The sequence below is a fragment of the Monodelphis domestica genome, chromosome 2, assembly GCF_027887165.1.
Source record: "Monodelphis domestica isolate mMonDom1 chromosome 2, mMonDom1.pri, whole genome shotgun sequence".
NCBI classification, from domain to species: Eukaryota; Metazoa; Chordata; class Mammalia; order Didelphimorphia; family Didelphidae; genus Monodelphis; species Monodelphis domestica.
In genome coordinates this window covers 501,586,998-501,598,497 of record NC_077228.1, presented here as the reverse complement: position 1 = coordinate 501,598,497, position 11,500 = coordinate 501,586,998, and the positions used below count along the sequence as shown (strand labels likewise).

Here is an 11,500-nt window from a genome sequence, read left to right as displayed (position 1 = left end):
TGAAATGAGATTCAGGAAGGACTGAGTTCAAATTTTATTTCTGGCCCTAGTTGAGCAACTGAAGAAATTAATTTAGCTGAGCCCCAAATTTATATGATTTTTACCATTACCATGTTCTCAGTGATGAACTTAAAAAAATCATTTACCTTCCATTTTAGGATCAATACTAAGCATTGGTTCCAAGGCAGAAGAGTGGTAAGGGACAGGCAATGGGCATTAAGGGACTTGATCAAGGTCACACAGTTAGGAAGTATTTAAGGCCATATTTGAACCCAAGGCCTCCCATCTCTAGGCCTGGCTCTCAGTCTACTGCACTACCTCACTGCCCCTTCAGTGATGGACTTTTGAGCCATTCAGTTGATTAATATATCAGATTCCAAAACACCTGCCTCACAGCATTGTTGGGAAGAAAGTGTTTTGCAAACCTTAAAACATTTCATAAAATGATCTATGTCTTTAACGAATAATGCTTGGAAATGATCAAATAAAATATATTTTAAAAAAGCATTTCATAGATATCAGTTGTCATTATTATTATTAAAGATAGAGCAGCACTGGCATAAACAGTCCAGTGATCTGTATAATAATCTGGATCGTTTCTCAGCAAGTTGGAAGGCTTTTGGAACCTATTATTGGTCCATTTCCAAACTCTACTTCTGCTCCTACTATCCTTCCTTGCCCTTTATGGCATAACACAGGAAATCAGTCCTTAAAAGATTCCATTCCTAGCAGGCCTGATCCCCAAACTACTACTTCTTCCAAAAAAAAATTAGCCATCACCAAGATTCAAAAGAATTTGTCCAATTTTCTAAGTCAAATCATGTTATGTTAACAAGGATTTATAAATTGCCTACTATGTGCCATACAAGGAAAGAATACTAGACTTTAGCCCATCATCTCACTTTCAACATAAACTATCTTTGTGTCCATGGACAAAATCATCTAATCTTTCTGAAACTCAGTTTTCTCATATGGAAAATGGGAATGGAAATGTTTATACTACTTGTATTTCAGGGTTGTTTTGCAGAGAGTGCCTTGTCAACTTTGTAAGGGTAAATTATCTCCATCATCATCATCTTCCTCATTATTACTACTACTGCTACTGCTAAGCACTGAGGATTTAAAGAGTCATAAATAGTGTCTGTCCTCACAGAGTTCATAATCTAAAAAGGGAGACAACTATGAGCAAGAACTGTTTCCCTTTGACTAGTCACATCAGATTGCCTTAGAATTTTTGACAAAGTCCCTGAAAGAATCAAGGAAAGAGGAGAGGCTAAAGAAAGCAACAGGGAAAGAGAAAAGAGATTAAATCTGCTATTAAGGCAGTGTGGGGAGGGGAAAGGAGGAAGGTCCTGAGGATAGAAATATGGTTTGAGCATACTCTGAAAGGCCTAAATTCTGGATAACAGATAACAACTCTGGCTTATGCTCCCCAAATTATAAATCTGTTCTCTATAGGTTTAGATAAATACACGGGTGACAAATCCAGAATGAATCTTTAGAGAGCTGGGGCTATTTGCTGTACATGCCCAATTGACTTCAGAAGCTGATAGCAAAAAGAGTACCTCCCAATCTCTTTTCCTATAAAACATGCCCTGGGGCCCCTGTCAGAACAGTTCTCACATCCATCCCCTTCTCTTCACTCACCTAGTCACCACTCTTATTCAGACTTCATCACTTCTCTAACTTAACTATTTAAAAAACCTCTTAATTGGGCTATTTGCCTATAGTGTCTCCCTTTTCCAATATATTCTTCCCACAGCTGTAAAGTATCAGGCATGAAAAGCCAATGATCTGGCTCAAGGAGGCTCTTGGTCATATCCAAATTGTATTATCTAGAGATGTAGCAAATATCTTCCCAAACCAAACTCTGAAGTGACGCTAGGAAAGGAGTCATAATTCAGGGTGGTTGCAGGCTGATGAAGGGAATTAATTTCTAGATTAAGATGAAGTTGACAGACTATAGAAGAGATGAGGACACTGTTGATGCTATTTAGGGTACCAATTTTCTCCCTGTCATTAGCGATTGGCTTCTGTTCTAATCCCCACAATGAGCACGATGAGAGTGGTTAGTTTAGAAACACAAGAGCCAATTTTTTCTAGCCAAGCTGGACTACTACTCATTTCCTTCAAACACACCTCAAGTGTTCCCGCCCTATGCTTTTATTCTCAGAATTCCTAACACAGCAAATGCCTTCCCCATTTATGGAAACTAATTATCCATCCATCCATCAAAGCTAAGATCAACTGCCACTTCGTTCAGGATGTCTTCTGTGATCTTCTCATCTAGAGGTGTTTTTTCCTTTATCTGAGCTCAAACCCAGGTTTTCCCTCCACAAGCAATGGTTCCAAAGCAGCCAACAATGCTGACTCGATCAATTAATCAATCATCCAATTTTTATTAAATACCTACTATGTGTTTAGGAGGTATAGTGTGCTAGGTGATACATAGATGGAAGTGAGACAGGTCCCTTCCTTAATGAGATTATTATTATCATTATTATTGTTATTTTGCCAAAGGAAATAGCATGTATGTGTGTGTGTGTGTGGATATATTGGAATCTGTATACAAAATCCATACAAAGAAGTGATACAGAGAAAGGCATTGACAGTTGGGATGAGGATGGGGAACCAGGAAGGGCCTTATGTAGAAGGGAAAGTTTTAGTAGAGTCTTGAAGGAGACTATGGCAAACTAAGAGATGGCAATGAGAAAAGTGAAATTCTAGGCATTAGAGATAGACAATACAAAGGCCTGGAGGTTAGGAATAGAGTAAACCATAAGATAGCTGATTTAGACCACTGGAAGTATGAGTGAGGTATAGCTAGAAATAAATAGTTGGATTCACATTAGCATGGTTCTCAAATGTACCTCCCACCCTACTACATGTAATGAGAAGAATGAGGCAAGTCCTACTCTAAAACACCTATGGAGCAGAAGCAGAAGAGAAGGCACTCCAGGCAATCTAGAAATTGAAATGTATTTCCCAGGGCAGGATAGGGGTTTCCTGGCAGTATACTAGGATATACTTTTTTTTTTAATTTGGAAATTTTTATTTAATTAATTAATTTAGAAGATTTTTCCATGATTACAAGATTCATGTTCTTTCTCTCCCCTCCTCCCACCCACCCCTCCTGTAGCCACTGCGCAATTCTACTGGGTTTAACATGTCATTGATCAAGAGCTATTTCCATATTATTAATATTTGTATTAGGGTGATCATTTAGAGTCTACATCCCTGATCATATCCCCATCAAACCATGTGATCAAGCAGTTGTTTTTCTTCTGTGTTTCTGCTCCCACAATTCTTTCTCTGGATGGGGATAGTGTTCTTTCTCAAATCCCTCAGAATTGTCCTGGATCATAGAGAAGTCCATTACATTTGATTGTACCACAGTGTATCAGTCTCTGTGTACAATGTTCTCCTGGTTCTGTTCCTCTCACTCTGCATCAATTCCTGGAGGTCTTTCCAGTTCACATGGAATTCCTCCACTTTATTATTCCTTTGAGCACAATAGTATTCCATCACCAACATATACCACAATTTGTTCAGCCATTCCCAATTGAAGGGCATCCTCTCATTTTCCAATTTTTTGCCACCACAAAGTGCAGCTATGAATATTTTTGTATAAGTAGGACATTCTTATAAAGCAACAACCAGGAAAGTATGTAATTATATGACCAACCTCTTCTTCCATACCTCCAAAACAAGTCAAATATTAAGGCATTAGTCAATGTAGTAAAGGGTTCACTAAACTAGATTGTTCCACCTAAATGGGAGGTTGATTATTAATCCCATTGCCAGACCTTAAACATTGGTAGACTGCAGTATTCTAATCAAAGAGTGCATGTCATATAACCAAAAGTTAGACATAATTGCCCTGGGTTCCAGGTTGAACCTAAGGTAGAGATTTCACAGGTAAAATAGAAAAAATAATTCCCATCAAATCAAGAATTGGGTCTTGGGATAGAAGTGGTGATAGGGTTGATAAACAAAAATAAGGGATCCAGTGTTAAACAACAATAAATAGTCAATTGAGTTTGTTTGTTTTGTAGTTGTTGTTGTTGTTGTTGTTGATCTGGGATGTGGGAGGAATTTGAGGATTTGCTTTGTCCCACTAGAGGTACTACAGGTCTGTTCTCCATAGCATGTGATTTTCTGCCTGTTCCCCCTGGGCTGACACCTCCAAAGGCCTTTGGTAGTTATACTGTTCTCCTAGCACCTTCCCTAACCACCATGACCTCATTGTTGTCTTCCACTCTCTGGGTCTACTCTCTAGGGAGTAGGATCAGTCTATTTCCCTACCAAGTTGCCCCTCACTAGAGAATTCCTTGTTATGGTTCTGCCAATGAGACCCACAGGTGGGCATGCTGATTACCTGATACATAAGCAACCCATGGGAGATTCCATCTCAGAAGCTGTCCTGGAAAATTGCATCCATTCACCTCTCCCAAGGGAACAAAGTGAAACTGCAGAGGAGCAAATAAATATATCCTCTGTGTGTGTGTGTGTGTGTGTGTGTGAATATACATAAATATACATATGCAGATATCCCTTCATACATGTTAGGGGTTAGGTAGATGACACCCTCATGATCTGTAAAATTCACATAAAACTTTTTGTCCCCCCCTTTAAGAAGTCTATATGTTTTCTTTTTCATTTTATGGGGTGTTTACAGTACTTTGTTAAATATTTGATCATAGACTTTATGTAGGTCATTATTGTTAAGATATCTCTACATTTCTAGCCTTTGTGTATTGCCTGCTATCTTTCATATTCTTTTGTCAAATTTTAACTTTTTAGTTATATTAACTTAAAAACTGTGTATATTTCTGACATCAAAAGATAAAATATATTAACATTATATCATTAAATACATATATTCTATGCATTTGTGAGTTCCTAAGCTTTTTCTATATCCTCTGCTAGCCTCTGTTTGTCATCTGTAGCTTCCAGAAAACTCCTCCCAAATCTCATATAAATGGATGTTTGTGTGTACATATATAGAAGTATATATATGTATATACATATACATGTATATGTATACATACATGTATATGTATACATACATGTATATGTATACATATATGTATATGTATGCATATATGTATACATATTATTGTTCTGTTAGGTTCTCTTTGATCCTTTGTGACCATAAATGAGTTCTTTTAGCAAAGGTATTGGGGTAGGGGAAGTTAGGTGGCTCAGTGGATTGAAAGCCAGGCCTATAGACAGAAGGTACTGGGTTTAAATTTGACTTCAGATACTTCCTAGCTGTGTGACCTTGACCAAGTCACTTAACCCCCATTATCTAGCCTTTTACTGCTCTTCTGCCTTAGAACTGATGCACAGTATTGATTTTAACAAAGAAGATCCATTTTTAAAAAAAAAAGATCCAGAAAGTTTTGAACATTTCCTTCTACAGTTCATTTTATAGGTGGGGAACTGAGGCAAAATACATTAAGCAAACTGCCCATGTTCATACAGGTAGGAGGTGCGTGAGGTCAGATTTGAATTTAAGAAGATGAGTCTGCCATCTCCAGACCCAGTGCTCTACCCACTGTGCCACTGAGCTGCCCATATAAATATGTATATATCCTATGGTTTTATAGCATACATACATATGCACAACCATATATATTTGTGTGTATACACATGTACACATATGCACATGTATAGAGACTGTGCATATATTACATATAGATACACATTGTAGCTTTAGTGTGTATGTATGCATGTATATATTTTGTGTAGATAGCTAGGTGGTACAATGGATAGAGTGCTAGCCCTGGAGTCAGGAAGATCTAGTTTCAAATTTGGCATCAGATACTTACTAGCTGGGTGACCCTTTGCCAGTCACTTATTCCTCTTTGCCTCAGTTCCTCATCTGTCAAATGAGCTGGAGGAGGAAATGGCCAACCACTCTGATATCTTTGCCAAGAAAACCCTAGGTGGGGTCACAAACACTCAGACAGGACTAAAAATGACTGAACAACAAAAACATGTGTATGTGTGTGTGCGTGTGTATGTGTACATAAAAAGCTAAAACTATAACAAGGTCTCTATATAGCAATATCTGTATAGTGGTCTATAATTTTAACACACTAACACACAAGCAGGGGAGCAGTCAGGCAGTGGTCAAACTCCAGGGATGTGTAGGCTCCAAGCCTGAGGCTAATCACAACTTTCCCCTGCTAATCTTCAAATAGGGGACCACAGAGCAGCTTGAGTATCTTAGAAGTTTCTAGCTAAGACCTTCTGACCTGATTTACCCACTGATGTTGCCTGCTTTTGTGTTAATGATGCACAAACCCTCAATGGCTATTGATATGAGTGGAGTCCCAGTAATTGTTTGGAACTAAGGATCAGGAAGAAGTACAATCCCTCCCCTCCAACACACACTCCTTAACTGTCCTATCCTATCACTAGAGCAGGTGATTCTCATCTAAATGTTGATTATCAAGGAAAGAAGGACCTCCTGGTGGAATGACTATCCTATCCAACCTCCCAGCCAATGCTGAGGATTCATACTTAAGATGAAAAAAGCTCCTGACTGTCCATGAGGGATTCATGCTGACACATTTGAGATCATCTTTGTTGTGTCTGAAAAACTAAGTGTCTGTGTGTCTGTGTCTCTGTGTGGGTATGTGTATGCATGTGCTCGAGTGTAGAACGGTGAACAACAGAGAAGTCTACATTATTATATCTCTGTCTTTCTGGGGACTTCTTAGCCTGGATAAATATTCCTCTCAAGCTCTGATTAAAATTGTGGACCATTCGCTAATTAAGGTATATTACACACTTCACTGCATACCAGTCATGAACTTGGAAGAGGAAAGATTGTTCTAGATTATCAGTCCTAGAAATGTCACTAGATGAATCTCTATGGAAAAAGGGGAAAAAAGAAGCCAGTTCCGTCCCTGACACCCCCTCCCCCATACTTAACTTCTGTAATAAGGCAGCTTTATCTCTAGGAGAAAGAAGCCACGCGGCATATTAAAAACCCAGATTGAGCTTGTTAAATAAGCCACACTGGAGAGGAGAGTGTTTAAGCAGAGACACTGAACATGAGGCAGAGCTAGAAGCCATTCTTCTCCCTATAATTCTGAGTTCACCTTTTTTTTTTCCACTCTAGTAGAGGAAGGGGCAGGGGCTTCCTGGATTTGCAGGCTGGGATAGGAGCCTGAATGAGAGGGGTCTGTGACTGCATTCCCCTCTGACCCTCCCAATACAATGCGCACACATACACACACACACACACACATATACACACACACACATACACATACACACACACACATACACACACACATACACACACCCGGGGGGGAGCGGGGGGGACAGATGATCAATCACCCTTACTTGCTATAATAAGGGGAGCAGTCAAACTCCAGGGATGTGTAGACTCCAATCCTGAGGCTAATAAAAACCTGACCAATAGGGGACCCCAGAGCAGCACAAGTATCTTGAAATTTTCTGGCTAAGACAATTTGACCTGATTTACCCACTGACTGCTTTTGAGTAATAATGCACAAACCCTCAATGACTATTGATATGAGTGGAGTCCCAGATAATTGTTTGAAAATAAGGATCTGGAAGAATTTGAATTTTTGACTTGATTTTGGACCATGAAAAATGGTTCCTTCATGAGGAATGTCATTAGATGGAGGTTATGTGAAAATGGATAAATTCTAAGATTATAATGTATGTTTCTTAAAGATTTACCAGAGAGGGAATAACCAATGAAATTCACAGAAATGTGAGAAAGAAGACACTAGCATCATCAATGATTTCCCACAAAAGATGGGTATAAGATCAAGCATACCCAGGACATCTACTATTGGTCTACTCAACCATGTCCAACACTGAAGCCCTGTGGGAATTGTCTCCATGCTCAGAGACCATCTGGGAAAATTCAGTCAAAGACTCCACCAACCCTAATTCTCTATTATTTTGCCATTAAGACCTAGAAAAATTTCACACAGCTCAGACCCCAGACTTTTCTTCAAGGGATCAAAGACCACTTCCTACAGGTTGAACTTGGTCACTGTTTCAGTAAGTCACATATTTCACATAATATCTTCAAGGTATTTCCAAAGCTCCATCCCAGCCCATTACTACCTGTTACTTAAGTTTTTGGAAAGTCAAATTATCACTATTTCCCCATCCTAAGATTGCATTAGCACACAGGTATGCCAATTAACTTAGACATGTGTAGGCAAACCTACCCACACATATGCATCAGGAAATGTTCTGTATGCAGTAGTGAAGCTAAACTTTGCCATGATACTGGTCTAAACCAGAAGGCATGAGAGAGTCTCAGTTGAACACATGGTATTTTCCATTCTTGGAGGAGAAGATATTTTTCCATTCTTCCTCCCAGTCACAAGAAATAGATTTTGTGTGTGTTATGTTGCTGATTTTTTTTCTGGATTTAGAAGAAATGCCCAAACTCAGTCTTCCTTTCCCTAGTTCAGATTCACATGAGTCCTCCATTAATTTTAAGGAAATAGCACACTATCTTCCCCTGCCCCTGTTTTTCTCTCCCCCCCCTTTACATTTAAAAAAAAATCAAATCAAATAAAAAAATTCCCACCGGAAATCAAGTTTCAGCAGACAAGACTAGAAATCTATCTGGGTTTTTAGAGAGTCACTTGGTTCAGGGGAGTTTCCCAGAATCAAAGAGTACAAACAGCAAACATGGGTACTCTTAGCAAAAGCTAAGGTGATGTGAAAGAAAATATTTATCTCTCCAGGAGTAAAATGTTGGTACTTGGTGAGTCTGAGTGAGTCACTTGGTGGGGGAGGGGAAGAAAAGAAAAAAGATGGACCAGGGCAGGGGGCAAGTGAGGTTTTTCAGGAGGATATCCCTTAAATAAGCAGAGAATACTCCCCAACACACACACAGACACAGACACAGACACACACACCTTGGATGCCAAAACAAATCGTGGTGACAGCATCCACTCCCATTTCGACTCAAGCACTTGGTGTTCCAAAAAACCAGCCCAGTCTTAGCTCAGGGAATAGCAGCTCCTAAAGCTTCTGATCTTCCCCAGTACGGCCGAAGGACCACTGCAAAGCTAAATCCCTGGATAACCCTCAGAATGGGGGCGATTCATAGAGTGAAAGCCTTCTGACCGGCTTCCGTTCAATGAGATTCCTGCAGCTTTCTTCCCAGTGACCTATTCTGAGAATAGATGCCTGGCAGTCTATTACCACGGTAATCAGAGGATGTTTCCCAGTCAGAGTTCACCCCTGTCGTCCCCTCCCCCTTCCCACCTCACATCCACAGCCCCCACCCCCCTCCACAGCATCCCTGCTTTCCTCTGCCTTCCTCCTCCCCCTCCCGCCATCACCTTCCTGAATATGAGAAACACCCCCCTCTACTTTTTACCCTATTCAGCTCTGTACTCTTCCCTGGTCCTGCACAGTTGTCAAAGCCCACCACCGCTTTTTCGTTTTTTCTTCTTCCTATCACGTTGCTACATTACAGTACATACAGAGGAGAGGCATCAGACTGAGCTCCGGGACCAGCCAGAGCTACTCCACCCTCAGAGGAGATCTAAAGTGAATAGCCTTCGCTTTAGTCCATGCCTGGAAATTCTCTCTCTGTGTCCTGGAGAATCCCCTCTATTTGAACCTTGCAGCGGATGGAGGGAGGTCTGGATGCCCTCTCCCCTCTCTCCTCTTCTCTCTTCTCCACCCCTCTCTTCTCCTGTCCTCTCCTCTCCCCCCACATCAAGCTCAAAATTCCATGCAGACAAGAAAGCCAACGATCCTTATATTCTGCCACATCTCAGCATCATCTAGGTGCCAAGGCAGAGATGCCACTTGAACCATCCCCTCAGCACCAGGCCACTCTCCTTGTGTGTTCTCCTACTGTGCCCCCTGCCCCCATGCCCAGAAGCTCCAGCCGATTCTGCCTATGATTGCTGCCTCCTGACTGCTTCCACTTCCAAGCAGAAAGAGAGAGAGAGCTACCACATCACCCACTACTGAAGCATTACAGTCAGATTCCTCAGGCACCGAGGGGCTTCTGGAGAGCTAGTTCAGGACTCTTCCCTACCAGAGGGGTAGAAGGGCAATTCCACATTGCCGGGGATGCAGTGCCACAGAGATCCTCTCCAAGGCAGAGGTCCTCTGACCTCCAGCTCCCTTCTGGACTCCCTTCATAGACTACAAGATTCTGGACAGAATGCTGGAACTCCGCAGGCTGCTCTCCTTTCCACAAATCTGGTAAATGGCAAGCTAAACTCTGCCAAACTCACCTGGCTGCCCAACTGGCCTGGCCCTGCTCACAGCTTTCACCATAGGCATGGCCTACCACCCTGCTCTAGCGTATCGGCGGACCTCAAAACCAAACCAAGTCATCAGAGCTCCCCAAGAGCCCTTCTTGGCCAAGAATGGAAAGCCCAAAGAGAACTGAAAACCAAGTTACTCACGGTGGTGAAGTCCTGGTGGTCGCACTCCTGTCCTTTGAACTTACAGTAGAGCATCATATCCTTCAGGTCATGCCCAACCCGCTCCAAGAACTCTCTCATGCTGAAGACCTTGGGTTTGTAGTGCTTGAAATTGGCCTTCTCCCGTAGGGCCTCCAGTACGGTGGGGTCAGCCAGGTGTGGATTGGGGATATTCATGTTGACGTCGAGCAGGGCCAGAAGCTCTCCAGCATGGTACAGGTCATTGGTGGTGAGGCGGGAGAACCGGAAGCCATTGAGATTGCAGAATGTCACAGCCGGGAAGGCCAGGCTGTGGGCAACTACTTCATCCACCTTGGTGACATGCTGGTAGGTTAAGTAGAAGGAGATGCGCTCCGAGCTTTCCACCAGCAGCAGGCCCAGCGAGCCCATGAAAGCCAAAGCCCACAGCACGCGGCGGATGGTCAGGGGCCCATACACAAAGATGTGCCGGATGCCATGGAGGGTGGACGTGTTGGCAAAGATCTGGATGCTGGACGGCTGCAGGCTGCCTTCACTGGTGCTATCCTTGAGATCCATCGGGACCTGCTTGGAATCCTGAAACTGAGTTCAGGTTGGTGAATTGAGACAGAGGGAGAGTTTTGAATCCCCCTGAGTATGTTTAAACCCTTATTTGTGAGTGGAATGGAGTGGGGTAGGGGAAGGGAAGGGAGGGGGAATGGTGGGGGGGAGGGAGCAGAAAGAGAGAACCAGGCCAGATGCTGTGAGTTTATCCTGGGAGCTCAGCGGTCGCTTGGCAGGGTGAGTGTTTATATAAAATCCATTCAAACTCTACCTCGTTCCTCCGTGCGATAAGGAGGGCTGGTTTTATTTGGGGGAGACACCAAGGTGATGTGGAAGAGATGTGGGTGGGAAGGGAGGGCTTAGCCAATGGAAATAAAGTCCTTCCCCTGCACACACACACACACCACTAGAGACAAGATTAAAAGCAAGCAAGAGAGAATGCTTAAAACAAGTCTCTCAGCAGCTCCCAGCCTGTTAACCAGTGCATAATGCCCTGTGTTAAGCATCTATAGGGA

General features: G+C 42.2%; 1 protein-coding gene across 1 annotated transcript; it reads right to left on the bottom strand.

Moving 5' to 3' along the window:
- Positions 1-9,780: 9,780 nt before the first annotated feature.
- Positions 9,781-11,136, bottom strand: LOC100022343 (acid-sensing ion channel 2-like). The gene has a single exon (XM_007485541.3). The coding sequence runs from the start codon at positions 10,998-11,000 to the stop codon at positions 10,374-10,376; it is 627 nt and encodes a 208-aa protein (XP_007485603.1). The 5' UTR covers positions 11,001-11,136; the 3' UTR covers positions 9,781-10,373.
- Between the last annotated feature and the right edge of the window lie 364 nt (positions 11,137-11,500).

What these genes read in the sequence shown, in the direction of transcription:
- LOC100022343 (XM_007485541.3), bottom strand. Translation starts at nt 11,000, where the DNA reads ATGGATCTCAAGGATAGCACCAGTGAAGGCAGCCTGCAGCCGTCCAGC.